This window comes from Pelecanus crispus, chromosome 1 (genome assembly GCF_030463565.1).
Source record: "Pelecanus crispus isolate bPelCri1 chromosome 1, bPelCri1.pri, whole genome shotgun sequence".
Lineage (NCBI taxonomy): Eukaryota > Metazoa > Chordata > Aves > Pelecaniformes > Pelecanidae > Pelecanus > Pelecanus crispus.
The window spans coordinates 202281972-202307419 of record NC_134643.1 but is presented as its reverse complement, the minus strand read 5'-3'; the positions used below and the strand labels follow the sequence as shown (position 1 = coordinate 202307419).

Below are 25448 nucleotides of genomic sequence, written 5' to 3'. Positions count from 1 at the left end.
ACTAAGTAGCAACTCCTATGAAGGTAGTTAAGAAAATGGTGGGAAAAAATCTCCACCCTTACCTTCTCCATGTATTGGGTAGTGTCAGTTTAACTTTGGCTGTTTCCTCAACAGAGTCCTGAACACCTACCTCAGCCTCAGGAGGCACATGGGGATTATGGGAGCAAATAACTTTTCAGCATTTGTATTACCTGAAGAAGTCACTAGTCAGGCACAAGATATGTTCAATTTAGTTTTATTGAGAGCAGCTGCTCAAAGTAGAGGGGAGAAATGTGCAGAATTCATGGGAAATGCACTCAGCACCTCGCACACGTATACATACGCACGCGTACTACATTACACTTGCATCAGTCCCTCGGAGAGTCTGTTCCTGGCAGGGCTGCCATCCCCTATCTTTGACTCATGGTTGCTTATATGGGTCCTGGCCATCCTTGCAAAGGTGGGGTTCTTGAGGCAGGCAGCACCCCATAGCTTTGACTCAGTGTGTGCAGCAAGACAGGCATCCCTGGTAGCTCCTGAGGGCTGCCTTTTTAGTGCATTTTGGGGAGCCAGGTTGAGTCCTGGCTGGAAGCCAGGCAGTTGCCAGGCTGAACGTCCTCTGGGGCAGCCACGCTTGTATGCTGCCAGGCTGAGCCGTTGCTTTTGGCTGGAGGTGTCTCCTGGTGCATGCAGACTTCTCCTGCTGCTTGCTGACTCCGCTATGCCCTGGCCAAACCTCACTCATTGCTTCTCATCGACTCTGGGGAGCTCTAAAATTTAGCTCAGTCTATATGGCAACATCTGCTTGGAGATAGAAAGATAGCTACTGAGATGCAAGGTCATCTTGGGGTTAGACTGGGGTTTTGGCTGGATGTTTCTACGGTAGTTTGCTTGAATATTTTCCCTTTTGTCTTGAATTTTGTGTAAATTATTTATCTCATGTGAAGTGTGTGAACTGTGCTGATGCATTGAAGGAATTTTTCGTTGTTGCTGATAGCTGCCCCTTTAAAGGAGGGGAAGAATCAAATATGGCAGGGACTATGGAGAAAGAGAATCTTTTGTGGAAAAAACGGTTGTAACTGAATCTATTTTAGTGATAAATTGTCAGGAATTGATAAATTGTCAGGAAAAAGAAAAGCCTGAATTACTGTCATAATGCAAAGGACTTCACATTTTAAAGATTTAATATAACCGTTAAGGTTATTCAGAATTCTGATTCATTGTACTTGTAGGCCTGAAAACTTTTTTTGGTTTTTTTTTTTTTGCTATATATATATACACAGATATTCTTTTTTCCCTTCATTACAGTCCTTATTCTGCAAAAATTTGGGGGTATGCTTGTTTTACATCCATTCTAAACAGAAAGATTAAGACAACTGCCAGTAATGTTAAAGAAGTAGTATGGGGAATTTTGTTAATGTTAATTATTTTCAGATACAGCAGAGTCAGTAGTAAATTCTTAAACACTGTTATTTAAAACTCTAATCATAATATTACTACTTAATTTTTTACTTTACAAATGCATACTTTGGACCGTCTTCATTTAACTGTTTTGAAGATCAAGGTATTTAAAATGTGTTTGCTTTTTAAGTTCCCTAGTGTAAAAGAGGCTAGACAGATGGAAATTCAAAATGGATATATATAAAGTTCCTGAATGCAATGCTTTGGAGTGTCTTGTCTAGTCAGTTTAGGTGGTCAAACACTGGAACAGGTTGCCCAGAGAGTTTGTGGAGTGTATTCAGAACATGACGGGACAAAGTCTGGCGCACCCTGCTCTGGCTGACCCTGCTTGAGCAGGGGGGTTGGACTACGTGATCTCAACAGGCTTCTTCCAGCCTCAACCCTTCTGTGATTCTGGGATTCAGTGCTCTTTGAACAGGTGGAATCCAGGGCATATGCAGGAGTTTGAAAATACAGTGTGTAGTTGAATTCAGACAACTGCCTTTAGTTTCATTTATTACCAAGTACAAATTTTGTCTAGATTTTTGTGAACAATACGTTTCCCTTGTTTTTGTTTTCAGGTTTGCTTTATTCAGCATGAATGCAGTTGTCATCTTCATTAAAAGGATGCTGTAGATGAACAAAATTGTTTCCTATATTCCTTTACAGGAGTGGTTTTTAGGTAAAGCATTATACGATGAAGAATCTACAATAATTCACCATTATGCCTTTGCTGAAAATCCTACAGTCTTTAAATTTCCCGATTTTGCTGCTGGCTGGGCACTTAGCATTCCACTTGTTAACAAGTAAGAACTGAATTTTTAATCACTTCTTGTTTATTCATAGTAATTAAGAATGTTTAATTATACAATTTTTCTAGATGCTAATCCATGTTATTTTAATGAGTTATCATTTCATATGGCTTAATATTCTCTGTAAAAGATGAAGGTGTTCCTGCAGTAAGTTTAAGGTCTTATTGCAGATCATGTAGATATGCAAAGTCAAATTTTAATTTTGAGCTGCCTTTGAATTGAAGCTGCTGATTGCAGCTTAGCTATGGCAGACAGCTTGGGATGTACTCAACCAGCGCAGGCTGGCCTTTCATGGATTTGACTTCAGAGCTATACTGAGCTTTTGCTGCTGCCACCTGTATTATCAGCATCTATGCCAATACATACATGTAAGTCTACTTTAGTTTGAAGATCTAAGGTGCGTAGCAAGGCATTCAGCAAGGCGGAGTAATGTGCAACTAGCTCTGGGTATGCCTACATAGACTTGTGCTCCCACTATAAACTTACACAGAAAATACTCCCTTGATAACATGCCATTTCTTCCTTATTCTACACATTCCAAGCATAATTACAAATAAACACTTAAGAATTCATTAGTGGACAAGGGTTTGGAAATAGATTTCTGTATCATTGCTGTGCGGGTGATTTATTTTGCTTCACTCTGCCTATCTAAACGTTAATGTCATGTCAGCTAGTTAATAGTTGTCCAGTACTAGTTGTTCAACTAGTTCAATACCATCTCTTGTCGTTTTAAAAATGTATTCTCCCCCAAACTGCAGTTTTATTCACGGACCTTACAGTGACTGCATTGCCCTCTAGAAGTGTTTCTTATGCTATAGAGACAACCTAGATGTTTATTTAAGATTAGATGCTTAGTTTTTAAATGAGATTTGGAAAGTTCATAGACTTCAGAAGTTGAATGCATCTTGCTGTAGTAAGGATTGACTTTTTCATAAATTGAAGGTGCCTAATTACTGTGCTTTGGAATACACAAAAAGAGAATATTGTCTGAAGTTTGAGATGCTGATCAATATTGAGCTTCAAACTCACTGCTGCTTTTAATCTGTTGAAAATGTCATGCCAGACTCTCCATGTACTCCAGATGAGAACTTTCTTCTTGGGCAGGAAGAATGTATCAAAATGTGTGTGCTGAAAACTAATTTTAACATCATCACACTGTGCTCAGATGAAAAAAAAAAAAAGATATGAAAAAGAAATACAAGTTGCTTCTTGGGGCAGTAAATACAGAAGTGTGATTTCCTCCCCCACACCCCTTATAAGATGGTCAATAATACCAGCCACACTTTGCTGCATACACTAGTGACTGATTTTTTTTTTAATGTTTTTTTTGAGTAAATGTCTTAATCTTTAATTGTATAGGCTTGCAAAGAAGTTGAAAAGTGAACCACTCAAGTCAGACTTTACAATAGATTTAAAGCATGAGGTAAGCAGTGGTGTGATGAAGGAAAAAATTGTCTCAAATCTATATATTTGAATGGTGGTAAATGGTAATGGAAATACCAGATTTTTCTTAGACGTTGCTAGAAAGTTTGGCTGTAATGACATGTTTAATTTCTTTCCCTTCCTTTAGAATATTTTAATACTTTAAAACTATTTCAAGCATAGAAGAAATCATGAATAAAATTGCATTTATGTACGAATACATACATGATTGTATACAGTAAGGTGTCTTCTAAGGCTTGGCCTATAAAGAAGGAGAGAGACTTCCAAACCATGAAGCTTAAGCTGACATGAATAGTATCTTAGATACTAGCCAGCCTCACTCACTTTCTAAATAAGACTCTAAGAGCTAGATATGATGGACTTAGTTTCCTCAAGCTATATAAATGCAACTGTTGTGTGAACAATCAACTCGGCAACTTGCAGCATGGAAGTCTGGATTTTTTTTTTTCCCTTGGCTTGCAACAGTTTTAAAAGGTAGCTACTAGGTCTTTCAGAGAATAAGTGAGCTGACTGACAGGAATATGAGAAGAAAGGAGTGGGGAGATCTGAAAGAAGATCAGTGCTACCTTTTCTGAAGCTTTTTTATTTTTTCTGCCTTCAAAATGTTTGTGCAGCCCAGGCTTTTTTACCACCACCAAAGTGAATTCGTGAACCAGGGTGGAAGGGGAGGATGAATCTGGAGAAAGCTTGCTGATTTTGGCCTGAAATTACAAGTGATGTTGAGTTTGTTTTAATTTTTTAAAACTCCTGAAACTCAGCTATAAATTGTGGTTCTGGCCCAGAAAAAAAACCCCACCTTACTTAAAACTGCTGCTGCTGTTCCAGATCTTTATTCTGTAATGGTTATAAACCTCCTCATTTCCAACATAAATCTACAGTGTATTTATAGAATATAAATTGGTAGCATGTTTAAATGATTTGGTTTTGTGCCAACACTATTCTTTCACAGTTTCCCCTCCTTGACTGATGTATTTCTCAAAAGCAATTGGGCCCCTCTCAGCTTTCATTTTACTACGTGAAATAAGCCAACAAGCTGTTTCTTTCCTCTTGTTAATTTTTCTAAATGCAAGACCTCGAGCTTCACACTGTTAATATTCCTTTTGTAAGTTACCTCAAAGTCATTCATCCATTCCCAATATTCCAGTCTACCTCAGCACTGACAAAGCCTCTAAACATAGTGTCATTAAAAAAAAAAAATCATTAGCAGATATTTCTTTTATGTGCCACAGATTGCTTAATGAAAAACAGTTGATCACTCGACTGGCAAAATTACTTCCATCCACTTCTTATTCCGTTAGCAGTTCTTTGCACATGTTTCATCTCAAATTTATTGCCATTGATAACCTACTTCAGCCCTGTAGTTATTCTTTCTGCACAGTCTCGTGTGTCCCTATAGACAGTTCCATTCCCCCTCATTTATTTTATAAATCACCATCTTCTCCTTCTTAAATCATTTTTATCTCTACGTCCTTCTTGTGTGAATCAAGATTGACAACAAATCAAATTATATAATCTGTGATCTTTAATGGTTGTGTGCAATGTTTAAATTTATGAAGGATGATAGATGTTTTAAGAAATGTTTTAGTTTGACAGAGTCCTAATAACATGTGCCTCTAGTCCTTGGTGTTTTAGTGTGCTCTGTATCAGGTTTTTTACACCCTACTGCTTTCCAAGTCCCTATTTCTTATAGCCGTAACATTTATACCACTTTCCACCTGGAAGGCCTATCTTGCAAATATGGTAAAGGGTTTTTGTTGTGCTGCTGCTCATTTTTAGATTGTTTTTTAGACCTTTTGTAACTGCACAATATATAGCATATTCCCTGATGCTTATTCAAAACTGGAAGTGAATAATGGATTGATTTTTTGTATATCACATTAGATATGAACTAGGACTAAGACTGTTCTTTGTCTTTTTATTGTAAATCCATTTCCATTGTTTTAGGAATAGTCTATCATCCTGTTCTATAGCCCCAAATGGCACTCTAACCTCACTTCTGAAATACGATAGCTTAACACCATTCTCAGGCTTTCTGTTGAAAATTTCATTATTCAGTGGGACATCTTAGCACATTATGAACTTTCATAAATAATTCATGTTAAGTTACAATTGTTAAATATTCTTTGTGCTGCCGGAGCACTGCTTCTTTGTTGGTTCATGTGATAGACATTAATTCTGAATAGCTGAATTTTGAACTAATACAATCTTAAAATGTACTGGAAGCTCTTTAGAAATCCCATCCCTTGTTGTTATGTAGTTTACCAGCTATAAGGCAGGGTCAAGAACAACTTATATCCCATAATGTGAATGTAGTGACAAGGCAAAAAGATAACCTTGGAGGTGTATGTGTGTTTATTGGCTGCTCTTTACCATGAGCATGTATGTGTTACATGTCATTTCCATACTCCTCCTCTACTCCAAGTGCTGTCAACAGTATTTGTTTTAACTGCCAGTCATGCTTATGCATTTTCTTCCCTACGGAGTGGCCTTTCCCTTTAGTACTTTGTTGAACTCATCTGTAATGCTAAGATCATCTGTGTTTTCAGAAGCATTGCTAAAACAGCAAAGAACAGACCACTTAATAATGGTGAGGGTAAGAGAAATTAGAACTTGGAAACTACAAAAGTCATCGTTATATTGAAAGAACCTGCAGCTGACTTACAGTGGTTTAGCAAGTCACTACCAGCTGAGCAGCAGTAGTGACCATGTTTGTACTCACAGCTCCCAGTCATCTGCATCCACTCAATTACAAAGAAGAATACAGTAATTTAAGCTGTTTTCAGTGCCATCAAACTAAATGTTTTTGCTTTGCAGTTGAGGTGGTCTTAGAGCTCGTGTAGTTATGACAGCCCAGTTACGATCAGCAACTTGCTAAAAAGTCATCATTTAATTGTGTTCTAGTATGTGACTGTAGCCTAGCTGTTTGCTATCAAAAAATCTTTCAAATCTGGAAGCTTAAGTTTCAAAAATATTATTGTATTCTCAAGCCTGCCCCCAGTCCTAACAGGGCCTGTAACAAACAGTCCCTTCTATTTCACTACCTCTAAGTTCCAGAAATGGCTGTGTGCAGGTAGTTGGGATTTTCTGAGGATGTTGAGACCTAAATGAGATGGACAGGAAAATAATCATCTATAACTTCAAAGTCTGCAATTGGTTTGATGATTTGGGCTTGTCCAGACCATACTTAATGCTCTTGGTTTGTGCTGAGTTCTTCCTGAACACTGGGGAAATGGAAATATTTTACCCTCTTAATAATGGCTTAATGATCACATTATTTGCTAAAAGAGGAGCTGAATTCTGGCTTGGGGTGAGGGGTTAAAGCTAACAGTTCCTAAGTAGGCATAAAACAGTGAAAAGGAGACTCATTCTCATTGCCTTTGGTGTGTGCTGGGTCTGGTCCCATATTCCAGTGAAGCACTTAACTTGTTTTCCATGCAGGAGTCACTGGGAACATGTGTAAATAACATGGGAAACAGGAACTAGAACCCAAGACTGATTTTCCTCCCTTGAAGGAGTCCCATTCCTCCTGTGCAGTAGAGCCAGGCTCCCCTTTGCTACACTATCTTGTTGGTTCCATGAATCTTACTTTTTGCACAGTAACTCAGTTTCATGAGGTAGCATGGAGAGTCTCTGTCCCAGAATATCTATGGTTTATTGGTGTAGGCACACTTTTGAAAACTAGAAGCTGTACCTTCTGACTGAGGCAGAAGCAAACCTAGAACCCAGATCTCCTACATCTTGAGTATATGCTCAAACAGCTCTTGTCCAAAGATGCTTTCACATCTTTGGCCTGTCCTCTAGAGAGACTTAAGTATTCGGAATTGGGAGTGTATAGCAGTGCAGCTGGGAAACTCTGAAGCCACATGCTTAACTGAGATGTTATTTTCTGCCTTTTAGATTTTTAAGAACTTCATTTTGTTCTTACAAGTTTCTGAACAGTTTTATATAAACTGAAGTTAATCTTTTAACTGGTCTGAGGTAGGCACCCAGCATAGAACTTTCCTGTCTGAATACTTAGTCTGGCAAATTTATAAGCAGTATAAAAGTATTGCAATAGAAATGTTGGGCAAGTCTACATGTTCTTGATGTGCCATGAAATACAGATTGAAATATTTTTTTAATTATGAATTGAATGTAAATACAAAGTGTGTTCAGTTTTTTGTTGTTTTGGGTTTTTTTGTCCCCCCAATCTTCTTCAGACATCACTAGTTTGCTTGTCCCTTTTTCCCTGTAAATTTTGGCTGGCTTTTTGTTATTGCATTTAAAATGGACAAGAGTCTACTATAGGATATCATATCTATTACATTCTTGTTCATTGTATTTTACAGCTTCTCAGAGTTTCATTACTGATTTTGAGCATTTTAAATTTTTACCAGAGAATGGGTCTGTTTTGAAAGGCTTAAAATTGCCACGTAGGATGAAACAGGCCTAGCTATTCCAAATTATCAAAATAATTTAAAAAGAGCAACACAATAAGGATTTTTGTTTACTTTAAAAGATGGTGTAAATATTCACTCTACCACTTCTTATAAAAGTTAAAGATGAGTTGTTTTGACATGCTGAAATATATGAAACTATTTGCAATTTTATGAAGCAAATTTTAAAACTTTTAAAACAGAATTTCTTTTATAGCAAAGAAATCACATGTTGGCTCTAGAAATGTGAGCAAGAATTAAGGTGTGCTGCTAGTTAATCAACTAAGGGACAAATCTTCTACAGCATCCCATATTTTTCAGTTTTCCTGTTAAGTTCGTCCTGTAAAATGATTTCTTTGTATGCCCTGATAATTTTTATCCGGTTTCATTACTGATAAAAATGTTTCCTATTTTGATAGATTGCCCTGTATATTTGGCAGAAAGGGGAAGGACCACATCTTACTCCAGTGCCTGAGTTCTGCACAGATGATGTGAACTTGTATAAGGTTGATCATTGTGCAACAACATTCAGTAATTTTCTGCCACTTTGTGTAAGTTCCATATTTTAAATACCACTTGCTTAGTAAAGGTAAAACTCTTACTAAAATGCGTAATACTTTAAAAATCTCAAACCTTAAGAAAATATTTGGATATGCTTTCGGCCTTTCATGGCACAGGATATTTCCTGGCAAATAAATATCGCCTATGTTTTAATGAGTCTTCCTGTCACAATGTTTGAGCAGCCCATAATCTATAAAGTATTTCTCCTTACATTTTTGTGAGATACTGAAGTAGAGATAATCTTTTTTTCACAGATAGGAATCTAAAACTTGTTGAGGCTAAAGATAAAATGTAATACAGTATTTGGTGCGTTAAAGTACAACCCATCTCTTCCACCTCTAGGAGAATACATGGATGATATTATGGGTTAACTGTTGCTAGAGGCCAAAAAGTGTTCCATGCCTCCAGGAGAGCAAAATTCTAGGTGCCAAAAAGGAAAACAAAAAAAAGTAGTTAAATGATTGTATTACAGTTGAGGAAATTCAAAGATTTCTAGTGTGTAGCATTTAAGCTTCTTTTTCCAAGTGTGATACAGTCCAACATTTTCTCATAGTGTTTAATTTCAAACAAATTAAGAAAACATTCTTTTTCAGATGTATCATTCTTAGTTCAGCAAGTTCTACAATCTGCAATCTGGGAACCACTAGTTCCTTTAGACTAGTGGTTCCCAGCTTGCAGATTCCCAAGCCTGATACAAAGTCCAGGCAGATACACCAAGTGGGTCACTGTCCAGCCACAGCATAAGGCCAGTCACTTTGTTCCTGTGTCACAGTTGCAGGAGCCGGAGAGCTTGAATTCTCTTTTCCTAATAATATGTGTTTTAGTTCAAGTTAGAATACTACATCAATGGAAAAAGTATTTCAATAATGTTGTTTCAGGAATTTTTTAACAACTAGTGACCTTTTTTCAAGAGACAAAATTGTACTTTCTAGTGTATTACTAGTACTCTATTCTACTTGACATGCTATACAATGAAAAGGTATTTTCTGTTTTATTATATGTATGTCCACACATATGGTATAAAATGTTACAGGCAGAGCCTGCAATTAAAAAATCAATTTTTGTTCTGTTCGTATAGGGAGAGCCAGTGAAAAAGGAAGATGTTTTTGTTGCTGTAAAAACATGTCGGAAATTTCATGGTGACAGAAGTAAGTTGTTGGTTAATCAAAGTAGTAGTTCTATGCAATATAGTTTATGAAATTAATGTTTAAAAAACAACCTGATACATGTGGTCTGTGTAGCTCTGGGACTAAATATTTGCAAAATGCACTGGGAAGCGTGAAAGCTTCAGAATTGTAAATGGCTTATTGTTTAGGTAAATTTTTTTTTGCTATTCAGAGTTCTTCAGAACTGCTGTGAAATGTTTAAGTCAAAAAGTTGTGGTTGATATTTCATCATTAGTGATTGGTTGGCAAAAATCTTGAAACTGAATATCTAAATGAAAAATATGCATAAATTTAGCTTATATTGATGTAGATTGGAGCTGTTGCAATATTAATTAATACAGCAACTATTAATATCCTTCAGTAGTTTCCCCCAGATAATTGGTTCAGTTCTGTTCCTTGTACTAGCAGTGACAATTGTGCAGCTGTCTTTAGAAATATGAGCAAGCTGAAAGCTCTCTCCTCTCCTCCTTACTTTTGTCCTGCCCTCCCACCCAATAAAAGATTGAGCAGGTTACACTGTCATATTGCTTTTATCTGTTGTCACCCTATGTAATTCAACGTGCACAGGTGTTTTGTAATGCTTGGAATGGGAAGTTTTGTCTCTTGTAGAAATCCAGTGAGCTGTAGTACTTTGTCCAAGCCATGTCCCAGATCAGGAGTCTCCAAGTGTGCAACACTATAGCGTGTTTCATGTGGGAATTGTCATGTTATACAAGTAATGAAAGTCACCATGAAAATATGACCATGATATCCATGGTAAAAACAACAAACAAAAAAACCTAGCACAGCCTAACAAGATACATCCAGTGAGTATTAACTTCCTTCTCAGAGGCATGGAAAACAAAGACACAAAGAGACACTCAGCTTCAGCTAATACACAGTAAGGTTCAGCTAAGTTGAGGTAGGTCCAGTGTGTACAAAACTTGGAAGGAAAAATTCCAAATCCACTGAATAACAGAAGACACTCTAGCTACTTGATGCCACCTAGCAGTCCATTCTAGTTTACTTCTAGACATTTTGTCAATAAAGAAATTCAGGAATGGATTTATTTCCACGTATTTACTTGAATTTTGTGTGTCCTTGAATACTCCAGGTAAGTAATATTGTCGCCATTAGGCTTACTTTGTTCATAGGCTTAATTTAAAGTGATTGTTATTGGCAAAAAAATGGAAAATTAAGTAATGGCTAGTAGTTATACCACATTTTGTGGGGGTTTTTGTTAGTGGACAAGTTGAAAATAAAAGCTCTTTTTTTGACCAAATCCCACTCTGCTAATGCATCCAAAGCTGTAGGGTCTGTCACTTCTGTATTTAGACTATTTGCCAGTTGTTCTTTTTTTTTTTTTTTGAAAGTAAGATTTATGTAATTTTTTTCTTAATAATACTGCATTTGATTAAGGCACATTTCCAGTATTTTAATCACCTAATCCTTAGGATATCTTTAGCAAGTAGCTTTTGACAAATCAAATTTGACTATCCTGTAATTGGAGTTCACTGAAGAGTTCTCCTTTCTGGATCCATGTTTGTTTTCTGACATCAAAATTACAATCAAAAAATAAAAAACTAGAAAGTCAGTAAAGAACATAAGGCTTCAAAAAGTTAGTGTAAACATCGTTCAAGAAACACCTCTTGAAGACTGAGGAAAATTCTTGAACTTTCCTCACAGCTTCCAGTGTTATGCAATAGAGGATAATCTTACTCAAGATTTTGAAAGATTAATGGATGCCAGCTTCAGAGAGCTCCTTTTACCGGGTAAGTCATTTTTTATTGTATGCCAAAAACTACATTAGTACAAAATCAAGGCTTGGAATTCGATGTGCAAGAGCTGCTAAATTTTACTTTGGAACTCCTTCATACATATACTGTATATTGTTATATAAGAAAATTTCAAGACTGCAAACATGCATCACGGTCCTAGCAGTAGCACAAATAAAATATAAGAGCTTAGAGCTGTCCTTCTATAAGTATCTATGTAGTGCAATATTAAAAATTCCATGTGATCACAAGTATTAGTACATATTGATAAATATTTGCATCAACACCTTGTCAGAAATTTCAAATAGTTGTTCTTTCTTTGGAACATATGAGTTGTTAGAAATTATGAAGTATTGTGGGATTCAATTTCCAATAGACATTAGTCTGGATGGTGACACTTCCATCAAAACAAGCAAGGAAAAGAGAAAGGCACTTTAGCTAGTAGCCCCCTTGTTAGACCACTTAAATGAGGTGAGACTCAGGTCCTTGCTTCAGTGAACTCTTTTCATTTATACAAAAAAGAGGGACTCCACTGAAGAAACTGAGAGGCTCAGTCCGTAACAGCAAATAGTTCTGTATGTTAAAGCACCCTACTGAGGTTGAGGTCCTTGGTCAGAGAAAGGTGAAACAGCCTTTACAGGTGTATCTCTTCTGCCATGTGGAGGTTGGAAGTATTTTGTATACCTGTGATGCTTCTGTACTGGGGCCTTTCTGAAAGCTTTCTGATTTTGTTCTTCTAAGAAACACTTTTGAAATAGAACATTTCCACAAAATAAAAAAGTAATTTCCTGCCTACTTGGGTTTTTTATTTTGTTTGGGAAAAAAAAATTTACATGGCATTCTCTGTCAATTAATGCATGATTATGCAGTTGTTATATGATGTAATGTGACTTTTTAGTACATAGGAGGTAGAGTTAATGTATTGTGAAATTCCCAGCTTTGCATTTCAGAACTCCACTGTCATGTTATATGAACATATTTTTTGTACGTAATTTGCTTCAGATTTTTTAATGCAAAAATTTCAGACCAGTTTCAAGCATCTAAAACTTTTAAAAGCGGCATCGTCCATTGCACAATGCTACCGAAGTGGAATTATATTTTATCCTAATATTAAAGCCTTTCCATTAGTGTACTGAGTTCTTATTGCTCTATTCTGACAGTAACCTTTCAATTCATTTTAGTCTTATCAAACTGACTATTGGTCAATCAAGAATAATAAATCCTACAAATCTCTATGTGATCAGAGTAGAGGAAAGTGAGCAAGTAGGTAGGCAGCAAACATCAAGTTAGGTGATGGATGATTCCAGCAAGGGGCTAAAATGAGTTGTTCACAAGCATCGGAGTTATATAGCAACAATGGGAAGTTATGTAAATATTTCCTCCATTTAGAGAGCTAGCTACTACTAATGAGACCTACTGGGTGGTGTCAAAGAATGTAAAGTGGAGAAACAATGACAGCAGAATGCACGATGTTTCAGAGTAGTTGTTCATCTAAGTCCTGACCATTTAATTTTTAAAATGGAAAAAAATAATTTATTTTCATCTGATCATTGTCTTCCAAACCCCCTGCAGGCATTAGACTGTTTTTGTGTTACCCATGATTTATTCACTTCTGGGTATAATTTGAACATCTGTAGCATCATTATTACAATTTTATATGATCAATTTAAAATGTTTATGTCAAATGGCAAACTAATAAGACAAGAATTGCTCTTTTAAAGAAGCATTAAGCAGTCCTCTTTGAAAAGAATCTCCATGGGATAAAAATTGGTTGTATGATATCTATAAATGTCCTTCTGTGAGTGTGTCTCCAGAGGCAGGTGCTTTTGAGCATTAACAACTCTCCATGGATTTTTCTTCTGTGGATTTATCTAATTGGCTTTTTGCAGCCTCTGAAACTTTCATTCCTGACCGTGGCCATGTCACCTGTGTTCAGCTTGGTCCCAATCTTAATGATTCCTAGTTTTTACTTTCATTATAAATGATCCAGCCACCAAGCCAGGAGGCATGGGGTTGCTACTCTACCCTTAATTGGTTTAGTGGTGGACTTGGTAGTGTTGGGTTAGTGGTTGGACTGGATGATCTTAAAGGTCTTTTCCAACCTAAATGATTCTATGATTCTATGATTCTCTTTCTGCTCCTGTTTTCACTGTAAGAGCGAGAAGCCACTACTTGTGCTCAGGTTGGCATCCAGCAGGTTGAGCTGTGCTTGTGCTGGGATGCCTTCCAGATACCCTGGAGTATGCCTCTCACCGTACCCGTTCCGCTGCAGTGGCGTTTGATCATGCAAAAGCAAAATAAGACTATCTTGTATGGATCCTGCCATAAACTGCATTCACTGTGAGAGGGAGGTTGCTAAGGAGGTTGCTTAATGTTAGGTTAATGGTTGGACCTGATGATCTTAAAGGTCTTTTCCAACCTAAACAATTCTATGACTCTATGATTAACATGATGTTGCTGTCAGATATGATGTATATAACACAAGCACAGTATTTCAAAAGGTGCATTTGGTCTGTTTCTGATTCAGAATATTTTACATGCTGTACAGTTGGATGTGCTGTTTTTAAAATGTGACAGTTTCAATACTGGAAGAATGATTGATCTCTGATAGTGTGCATGCTGATGTGTGCTATAAAGTCTACCATAGCAAGTGTAAAAGTAATGAATTCCATATGTGGGTTAGCAAAAATGTAAACATCACAGTTTTCAATATAATATGAATTAAACTATAGTCATATTAAAAGAAAATTTATTACTATATAAATAAAACTGCCCTGACTGGCTTTCATAAAAATGTAAAATTGTTTCTCTCTAAATATTGTAAGAAAGAAAAAAGAATGAATGTTTAGAACCATGATGCTATATTTGAAACAGCATTTTCATTACCATGTGAAGGAATATATCAGTTGACAAGGTGCATAAACATTTTGATCAAGTACTTATTTTAATCAAATTACTTAGTTTTCAATGTCAACGATTGTTTTGCAGTACCAGTTGTAAAGCAGACTTGGGAAAGAGAAGCTGCCCTTATTGAATACTACAGTGATTATGCAGACATCTCCATTCCTACTATAGATTTAGGCATACCTAATACTGACAGAGGTGAGCTATTGACTGTTGTCAGTTTTGTGCAAATAACTGTCTAAAGATGGTAAGTTTTATGGAAGATATGTGTATTTCACGTATAGTATATAATTTAGAAATTCTGTATTTCTATAGCGCGTTTGTGCAGCCTAAACCAAAAGAATGCTTCTGCCACCAGGAGGTGGATGGAGAATACGGTTCACCGATATAGGTAGAATGTTCTTTGTAGTAGAAACCTAAATACTGTGAGTATGAAAGCATGGTACACTGATGTACTCCAACAGGCAAAATTGGTGTTATTACTCTGTCTTTGTAATAACTCTTGAGTTATTGATGATCTTGAGTAAGATCGTTAGTGATGGTAGAAGTCATGTATTTATGTCAAAAGACTTCAGACGGTGCCAGCTGGTTATTGAGCATAAACTACTTGCCATATGGTACTCAAATATTACATGGTTGTGCCTAGTGTGTCTTGGTTAAGCACAAAAACTAAATGTTAAGACTGGAAGATCTTTTTATGACAAATAATGTGGTTTTAAAGTACCTTTGTGTTTGAATAGGAAAAAAGCTATGGATATGATGGCTTCCATGAGATTATTAATTTTAGGGCTTTTTCTTTTGTTTGATCTATTGTTCATAGGCTTATAATCTCTGCTACAGGCTATTACTCACCTTCTGAATTAGAGGTGTCCAAGCTGTGGCCTATTGGCTTTATCCAGCCCACTAGGTCAGTTGCTCTGATCTCTGGCTTATTTCCAGCTTTCCAGCTGCCTTTTTTTGTCCTCAACAGGGTCTATTAGAGGCAGAGAGAGAATAGGCAGGGGTTTCTGTTTGCACAGGTGCAAACTGACATGTGCAACCAGTGAGTGTTTTCAGGAGGTAGCAGACCTGCTGGGCATGTGTGGATCACCTGTAGAAGCCCTGCCCAGGAGCTCTGGTCACACCACGGGAAGAGACCTTCCACGTTTGGCCTTCGAGCATTGCTGTGGGGAGCAGTGGGACCTGTGGGCCACTGGCATTCTAAACAAAATAAATTGTGCTGAGTTCACTCTAATACTATTTCTGTCCCATCTTTTGTCATGGAATATAATATAGAAGTCTTGGTTTGGTTTTGTAAATGTTCACATATCATTCTGCATTAAGTTCATGGTTTCACAGAATCAGCAAAGCCAGGACTTCCTTCATTTCTTAAGCTGAGAGTTACTGCATTTTCTAAAAAAAAAAAATTAAACAGGAAGCAGCTTCAAATATAGTATCCTATACTTATTTTTTAATGCTTGTTTAGTAATTGTAATAATGATAGCACTAATTGCTTTAGACAATCAACTGTAATCTCGATGAATAAAGACTGTTTGCAATTAGGTTTTTCCAAGAGCTGAAAAAGATTCAGTAGAAGTCTGAAACTTCCTGTTTCTCTTGTCCTGCTCATTCTGAACAAGGGTGTTTCACTCCTCAACTCCTAGTAAAGGGTGTTTTAACTCTCAACTTTGTTATAGTCTTGTGATATCTTGGTGTATTTAGCAGAACATGTTTCTATCATAGTCTCCTCATTTTACAGTTTTGGAAAGTAAGAGTAGCAGTTTGCCGGGTATCGTCCAACAGTTTAACTGGATAGCTGGAATATAGCTTATTTTTCAGGTTTCCATAATTCAAGGAATTTCCATACTTCAGCACCCTTCAAAAGTATGTTCCTGCATAGAAAGCAATAATTGTGTTGGAACAATTTGTACAAATAACATTCAGCGCAATGAAAGAACTTGCATCTCAAATATTTTACCAGTCATTTCCAAAATGTTTTGTATAGTGCTGTAAAATATTCATTTAATTCATGAATAATTATTTATTACAAAATCTCATTTTATTTAAATTTACATATTCTGTTATTTCTCTTCCTTTAGGTCACTGTGGGAAAACTTTTGCCATTTTGGAAAGGTTTTTGAATCATAGCTCTCCCAGAACTCCTTGGTTAGTCATAGTGGATGATGACACACTGATAAGGTATACATTGCAATATGTCAGGAATGACCACTGCTGATGTTAATAGGAGTTTTAGCAATATTAATTTCTTCTTCTGTATTTAAGAGATACAGCTTTTTTATTAATGTGGATTTATATTCCTTCAAGGAAAAAAATTTGTCACTTTCCTTCAGCATTCCTTGACTGATATTAAAAACAATGTAATCTTGTAACTTGATAAACACTATGCATATTACTGTTGTTATATAATCATACAGTCTGAATATGATGACAAATTATCACACGTCGTGATTCTTCAGTATAGGCACATCTGAGCTGATTGGGTTTAGTAACTTGCTAATACACTTTCTAAGACTTATTCCTCACATAAATGTGACAGAAGGGTTCTGTAAGCTAGGGTGAGTTGTCAAAGCCACTCAGAATAGTGTTCAGGGACTTGCCTTTGTTAGAAAATTAGATCCCATTCACATGAAAACTGACACTGCAGTATAAGCGAAATAAGGCACAGTGATCAACCAGCAGGATCACATAGTCATGAACATGAGAATAAGTGGTTCAAGGTAATACTTTACACTAAATGATGTGACAGAAGAAGAATTTGGAAGAGGCTATAACTGTAGATAAAGCAATATTCATATAACTAAATCTACCTTTTTGTTTTTCAATTCCTGGGCAGAAAAGATAATTTGCAAAGATCTTGCCGTTGTTTGGAAAAAATCATTTCATGTTTTCTCTGAGATGAGACTCAGTTTTGTTGAGAAACTTTGCTTGCTTCTTCAGAAAAATATTTTTAAGCCAATTGATTCATCATTTGGCCAAATTCAGCAATCATATCTCATAGTAAATAAGCCAGCATAAATTTCTGTTTAGAAGTTTGTATCTGTTTTTTGTAGGACTTCTGAATTTCTCCTGTCATTTTTGTGCTGTTTACTAGAATACCATTTAGGCTAGCAATGTCTGTTTCAAAATGAATGTCTACATGATTTAATTTTTTTTCTAATGGATTTTCATATTATAGTATCTTCAGGCTCCGAAAATTGCTCAGCTGCTATGACCCAAATGAACCAGTATTTCTTGGAGAGCGTTACGGTTATGGCTTGGGAACAGGAGGATATAGTTATATCACTGGCGGCGGAGGGTAATTTATTTAAACTCCTACTGAGATCTACATCAGTCCCTGCTTTGAATGCAAATGTTTTGAATTGCAACACAAATCAGTTGCAACAGAAACAGTGATGTTTCCTAGTACAGTTAAAATGTAATGATGCTTAAAGACCCCAATCTCCTAACTAGTAAGAAGTTGTGCTGCCCATTGGGAACAGATTTGTAGAGCAAAACAGTTGGTGCTGAGGACCATGCATGTTTCAGGAGGGGTCATTTTGGCTTGACTGGTCCTGTGAACTGAGTACCTATTACCAGTTATCTGTACCACATGTTCTCTTGATACACGTCATGCAGCCTTGTTTCATCTGATAGGATTCATTCTGCATACTCAGAGACCGGTTTACAATGTGATTCAAAGCAGAGACAATTGCGATAGTTGCTGAAAAAAATACACTTGTGATCTGAACTGTTGTGGAGTTTGCAGGAGAACCCAAAGCAGCACACCTAGGGATACAAATTGCCGCAAGGAGAATATTCTTTCCTTTCTCTTTCTTTGTCCGAGCATGGAGAAAAATGATAGTGATTCTCCTTCTGTTTTTGAACTTAACGCGATGATTTATGGAGAGGTGGCTGAGCAAGGAGTGTGATGTTGTAGTTGTCCTGGAAAATAGTTTCTCATAGAAGGAGATCATTGTGAACCCACATCTCATGCATGGGACACAGGGGTATGCAAGATTTGGCTTAAATTAACATGTATATGAACTTTCAGGTTCACTCATATTGCAATAATAACTATCTTAAGACTCTGATCTGTGCATCTTGTGTGTCTAAAGCAAGTAGTGTGGATGTCTGAATATCCTTAGTGTCTTTCTCTGTGAAAAGTAATGGCTATAATAACTTCCTAGATTCTTACCCATCCATGAGTAAGTAAAAATCAGTTGACTGGCCTTCTCATTATTTTGCATGGTTGGATACAATCTTAAGTAGCGTTTATGCTTGAGTTAAGAAACAAACCTTCTATGGATGCTGGTATGTTTGTTGGTTACCAGTCCTATACTTCTATATCTTTTTAGCGTTTTTCTCTTAGTTTCTATTCTGTCATGTAGATGTGGAAGTCTGGGGGTTATTTTCATTCTCCAGTTTGAGCACTTGAGCACAGATAATCAATCCATCTTGCTTCACACCCTAATTTTGAGAAGTTTCGTTGTAAGTGAAGAATTCTATATAACTGAAGGGACACAGTCCAGATAATCAACTAGCAAGTATATTCCCCAAATGTGTGCAATTTACGTCATACCTTCTGTATAGCAACACGTGCTGGTCACAAGTCCCAACTCTTTTTTTTTTTTTCCTTCTTTTTTTTTCAAGGCTCTAGCTTATTATTTCTTCTCTGTTTGAGTACTGAGATATCGCTTCCATTGTGCTGTCCATTTTTTTTTTCTTCTTATGATATATGCAGTCTTCAAAGTTGCAGTCATAGTGGTGGAGTCTAGAACTTCAATCTGACAATATTCTCCAGCCAGTCTTTTCACCTTAGCATTCAGTATCTGTAGAAGTTTTGCCATGTCCCAGTGTCAAGCAAAGGATTGTCATGTAGTGAATGAACTCATGAAGCTGTGCAGCGGTTTCAGAGTGTGAATCTTTTCAGTGTAACTTGTAGTAGCTAGAGTACCCTGTATTCTGATGAGACTGGGTGGATGACATAACTTCAGAAAAGGCAGCTATGGAATACTAGACAAGAGTATATATTCCCTTAGCTGTTGAATTTAAGACATCATCATGTTTCTGGTGTATTGAAGGCTTATTTTAGTGGTAATGATCTAACAGTTCCAGGCTCTGGCTGATATTTAGATGAGCAAGAAAGTTAAGATGAACAGAAGAGCCTTGCAGTGGCTTCAAGGAACACTTTTCACTTATGGAGAGAACTCTATAACCAAGGATTTAAGGAATGACAGTTCAGGTTTGGAGTTCTTTTCATTTACTTGCTACATGATAACCAACAGAACAATACATTTGAGTAAGATAGGGGAGAATATCCCTGTAAAGTCTTGGCCAAATTCAGGAGGAATTATCAGTTGCGGTAAAAATGGTGGCTAGCTAAGAAATTGTTGGAATAACCACAATTGGCATAATTGCTATAATTAATTTTCATTATATAAAGTAGTTATCTTTCAGAAAATGCCTCTTGCACTACTTGTCAGTACTGACTTCTCAAATTTTGAAATTTCAGATATGTTGTACCACAGGGCTACATTTTGTCTTGCAGTTTTATATCATTTAGCAGTATTTATTAATTACAGTCATTTGGCTTCTCTAGTAGTTATTGTCTTATATGTTTCATTTGCTTTTTTTATTCAGGATGGTTTTCAGCAGAATAGCTGTTCAGAAACTACTTGCTAGTAAATGCCGGTGTTACAGCATGGACGCACCTGATGATATGGTCCTTGGGATGTGTTTCAGTGGCTTAGGAATCCCTATAACACATAGTCCGCTTTTCCATCAGGTCAGAGAGTTATTTTTACTAGTATTTAAAATACATGTCATTCTTTTAAGTATACACATAGAACAGGACTCATAAATACTGCAAACTCAGACGATGTATAATAACAATAACCAAGACACTGCTGCTATTCCTGATTTCTCTCCAGAAAGAGTTTGATCAAGCAAATAAGAATATTCTCAAAGCACAGATTACTACAATGCTCTAATAGTTTATAAGATATTTCAGTTACCCTGTGACTACATTTTGTAAAAAATGTATTTTATAAAAAATGCAGTCAGAGGTGGGAACTTTGAAAAACAAATAGAATTAGGAGCCACATGCTTTGAATACTTGTGATATGTCCTCTGAGAAAAAAAACCCACACCACAACACTTTTTTCTTCAGGTAATGGAGAACTGACTGTGAAATTTTTCAGTAAATTTGTCTTCTCTACTTACCCAATTTTTCTATTGATTCAGTGTTTACTATTCTGAAATATTGCATTACTGAAGATAGGAAATATAAAAGTGTTCCCAGAACTGTTGCTTTTGTGGTGGATTCTGAAGAATGGTATAAATATGATAAATTGCCCTACACTAGCACAAGGGTAAAAAGAGGTCACAAAACATAATTTTCTTGTGAGTATATTCTCCAGTTTTTGGTAGAAGTGGGTTGGAATAGATTTGAATCTTGTTTCTGCCTTCCAGAATATTAACAATCTAACTGTAGTGTCACAGTGGAAAACACAATGCATTGAGTCCCGGAGAGATTTGCTGCCTCGTAAACCAAATAAACACTTTACCTTCTTCCCATGGCATTAAAGAGAAGAAACACTTGCGACTTTGCCCAAACAGTGCACAACTTTTTTAAAAATCAACATTTAAATTACTGTAATGTTTGATGGTTATCAGGTGTTAATCTAGTTTAAAAACTGGGAATACTTGTGTAGCTGATATGAACTGAAATTAAGATAATAGGCTACTTGAAAATTAGTAAATTGACATGTAATTCAAAGCAGCTGTCAATGGGGAGGAAAGTTTGCTATTTAAATTATCAGGTTTTCCGATATTAAGGTTTTCTTTGTGATTACATTTATTATTTAGAGAAATGGGAAGAACGCACTATTCAATATTTTAATTCCTTGTCCATATAAAAAATTCATCTGTTTACTTTCCTTTTTTGTTTATCATCGCTTACTCCTTTCAGTATAGAAAGCAAGTAATGCAACTTAAAAAAATTAACAGAATTATTGAATAATTTGTGTTTGCACAGGTGTTTAAAAAACCCACCTAATTAAAGGAGAGTTGGAAAGAGAACACATTTTACAGGTTTGTAGGAATGGCCCTTATACAACAAAACAAAGCACTTCCTTGTAATCCTTAATAGTGTGCATTTGATACTGAATCACTTTGAAAGTGAAATCCTAGCAGTTTGATTTTCCACATAGAAAATTATACTTGAATTGTAATTCATCTTCACTGTCGCTTAGAACAAATTCTAATTTAACATACCTTGAACAGAAATTAACCCTGGGGGGAAGACTACTGAATAAAAAATTAAGTGTGCTAATTCTACAAATTCCACTATTATGCAACAAATATTTTAAAAATAAGACAACCAAAATTGGATTTTTCTGTCAACCAGAAAATTATTTTTTAAAGACTTGACTGAAATATTATGATGTACAATGTTCCTTGAAGTACATGAATCCAAAATTGTGCTGGGTGTATATTATGAAACAGTAGCAAAGATATCTTCATCCTTAGAGTGTCTATGATGTAACAGCGCTTGCTCTTTCTTAATGGTTTCCAGTTTGCTATGTGCTGAGGTAGGCACGTATTCTGTAGCCTGTTCCAGAGGCTTCTGGCATGATGAGACTCTTTAAGAGAACAGGAATCTTCCCATGTTGAGTAGCCGTCAGGATTGTGGTCTTAAAATATAAAATCTGGGCAAGAGCAATGTATTTGGCTTTTGTAAAATGCCAAATACAAATTCTAGCAGCCCCCACCTCCCCCCCAACAAAGATTGCAATAATTGATTCCACAAAACATAAGGAAGAAGAAATTCAAGGAATTTATATCTTAAGGTCAACCACCTATAAAGCAGTATGATTCTCAGAGAGCAATGTAATAAATACGATAGTTATCAGAGCAGATCTCATTGTTTCAAGATTATCAAAACACCAATACTTTGTCTATAGCTCAATAAAAAACTGATTGCTTTTCAAACAGCAAAAAACTTTGGTCTCAGATATCTAAAAACTGTCTCTATCCAATTTGCAGTAAATTGCAGTAAATTCTTCGGGTTTTTGGAACCAAAATATTCATCAAAGTTTTTTCAAAAGCCTTGAGGGAGATTTCTCCAGTGGAATTTTTAAATATAAAAATTAAAAAAGTATGTATATTCAGATTTCTTAATGTCACATTCTGTTGCCTAATTTGTTGCCTCATGACTAGATGTTGCCTAATGACTGGAGTGTGTACAGAACTGCATGAAGAACGCAGAATGTAGCATTCATTAATGCCTCCATAAGTAGGTGAAGGGTGCGGTATTAAATCAGTTACTAGCTTAGGCATCAAATCAGTGATTCGGTATCCAAATCACTCAATTTTCTTCTTGTGTTTTACATCTAGGAAAACAATGCATATGTGCCTTTCATGCATTTCTCTCTACAAAAACTCCATTTACAATGGCAAAATCTAGTTATTTTACCAGGGACCAGTACAGGTGGGGCTTTTTTATATAATGGTGCGCTTACATGCCATTAAACTGTCAGAGGAAATGAAACATGCTTGGTGCATTAAGAAATCAGCTGCATCATGTGGCTGTGTTGTTAATTCTGTCTTTTTTGATATAACCTGATAAAGAATAACAATGCAGTTTTCCAGCTCCACAATATTTGCTGCATTTGGTAACCTTTCCCCATCATAAAACTTCATATATTTCTGCTGCTTATGACCTTACTAGGATCCTACAAGCACACTGGCAGTACTGGCAACTCTCATTAAGAGGAGGAGCAAGAGAGTATTACTTAAAATCATTTTGTCATTTATTGAACCAAAACTGTATATTTAAAAAGATGCAATACAAACTACACTGTTTATCACTTGCTTTCATAGATGCTGACCATTCCATCCTGAGAAATAGGGCATATTTAATATCAGTGTACTTCATAGCATGATGACTGCAGCACGAGTTGAAGATCTAAACTGATGCCTATCAATTGATTTAACAGAATGATGTAGAAACCCCTTTGTTACCATCTTGTCTATTTTGTCAATGTCACATTGCTTTGTTATGATACAGAGACCATTGAATGGTGATACCTTCTTGTTCTAAAATTGTTCTTCATCGCTGAGTACTAGTGGTTTTGGTTTATTCTTCCATCTTAGGCACGGCCAATGGACTACCCAAAAGGCTACCTTTCTCATCAAATTCCAGTATCATTTCACAAGCATTGGAATATTGATCCAGTGAAGGTATATTTCACATGGCTGGCACCAACTGCGGAAGAGTCACTTAATGGAAAAAAAGTTGGATATAACAGGGAGGATTTATAAGCAGTAGAAGAACTTAAGTGTTGATTAAGGTACTGCAGATAAGAGACAGTCACTACTGTGATATTTGTGGTGTTCTCTCGTTCGTCTGTTCATGACATAGAAGGCAATGTTTTGTTCCTGCTTGTTACATTCCTTCAGAGCAATGGAGTAAGGCACCTAATTGACTTCTGGATTCTTTGTTACACTTGGTTTCTTTCTAAAATGTTTCTGGGATTTGTATACCAATGAACTTGACACACATTTAAAATGTCTCACACAACTTTGTCTGTGTTCTGGTTTGGGCTTTAAGTCAGACAGCATCAATTCACATTTCCTTCCTTTGTTCTCTCAAAGGCTGGAATGTTGTATTTGGGAGCCTAACACTGGACATGTCTTGAATATATTGAACATCATCTCTCATTGACCTACAGAAAACAGTTCTCTAAACTGTTCTGGAACAGGTTCTTGGTAAATCAGAGACGAGACTTGACTTTATTTCTGTGACCAGGAGATATATATGGTGAAGGCTATGGTCCTTTATACTCATTTCAAATATAAATATTATAGTTTCCTGGGATAGATGGACCAAGCATGAACCACTGTTGTACCTTTTAAGTTTATTAGCATTTGTGAGGAATGTCATGTTCAAAATTAAAAAAAAAGGTTAAGGACAGGGATTTCTTAAGTGGCCACGGGAGGTCACTGTGGCTCCTTTAGAAACCTAAGTCACTGTGTTTCTATTTGGCAAGTATAAATGTGACTCTTAAGGATTTTTGCAGAACTAACACTTCAGTATTTCTGATGTGTGCATTTCAATAGTATATGGGTGCCAGCTTTAATATTTTGTAGTATTCCTAATTTATATCATCAAGATAAGTAATTTTATGCATACAACATGTAAAGAGTGATTCATATTTAAAATGTTCTTGATTTTTTTTTAATAATTCAGTTTTGTAAAAATGTTTGTACAAAAACTGGCTTTAGTATGTTCTAAACTAATTTTTATACTGTAAAACAGCTCCTTTTAAGATACAGTATATGGCACTTGTATGCTGTTATTTAACTTTGCTTGCTATATTGTAACCAAATACAGGGTCTTAAAGCCATACTGCTGAAGTAATTTGTGTTTTGTTTTCTTTTAGTAGGTTAAAAATTGATTCCACTCCAATGTAATGCAATACTTGCTCTTAAGTCAAAGTAGGAGAGCCACTGATTCCTGTTTCAGTAATTACTGAAGCTGTATAAACATTTGTTTGTGAATGTAGCTTGTGGAATTTTAAGCATTTGAATAGCAAGCACATATTCATAATAGATTCAAATTCTGATTAAATAGGAGCAATCCATGTTATGTCTTTTGTCTTTTTTTCTTTTTTTCTTCCCACTATCAGTGCCTTGAACAGTAGACATTTTACTGATACCAGAAACTATGTTCTCCGGTACCATGGGTGAATTGTTAATGATGTTTACTGTTTAGAACTGTGAGAGCTAAAAGCTGAATAAAAGCGTTCTTCTTTAACCTTTTGTGCCTTCTTCCTCTTTGCAAACCGAGTACAGGATTATTTAAGCATCTGTGTCATAATTTTATCACCTGAATAGTATTCTATGATCAGTTTTACTAAAAGGCAGCTTAAACCTTTTTTTTTTTTTTTTTTTCATATTCTGTCCTGACATGCTTCCCCGGATGAGGTTAAT

The 25448-nt window shown here is 36.1% G+C and overlaps 1 protein-coding gene across 1 annotated transcript in view; it reads left to right on the top strand.

Annotated features, from left to right (window-relative positions):
* The window catches only part of B3GLCT (beta 3-glucosyltransferase), a 73736-nt gene extending 49959 nt beyond the window's left edge, over positions 1-23777 (top strand). Inside the window, exons 7-15 of the mRNA XM_075727668.1 lie at positions 2089-2225; positions 3591-3654; positions 8509-8640; positions 9729-9798; positions 14559-14672; positions 16553-16652; positions 17650-17769; positions 20094-20238; positions 23610-23777. Of these exons, the coding sequence (XP_075583783.1) occupies positions 2089-2225; positions 3591-3654; positions 8509-8640; positions 9729-9798; positions 14559-14672; positions 16553-16652; positions 17650-17769; positions 20094-20238; positions 23610-23777 (1050 nt within the window). The remainder of the gene's footprint in view (positions 1-2088; positions 2226-3590; positions 3655-8508; positions 8641-9728; positions 9799-14558; positions 14673-16552; positions 16653-17649; positions 17770-20093; positions 20239-23609) is intronic.
* Positions 23778-25448: the final 1671 nt, after the last annotated feature.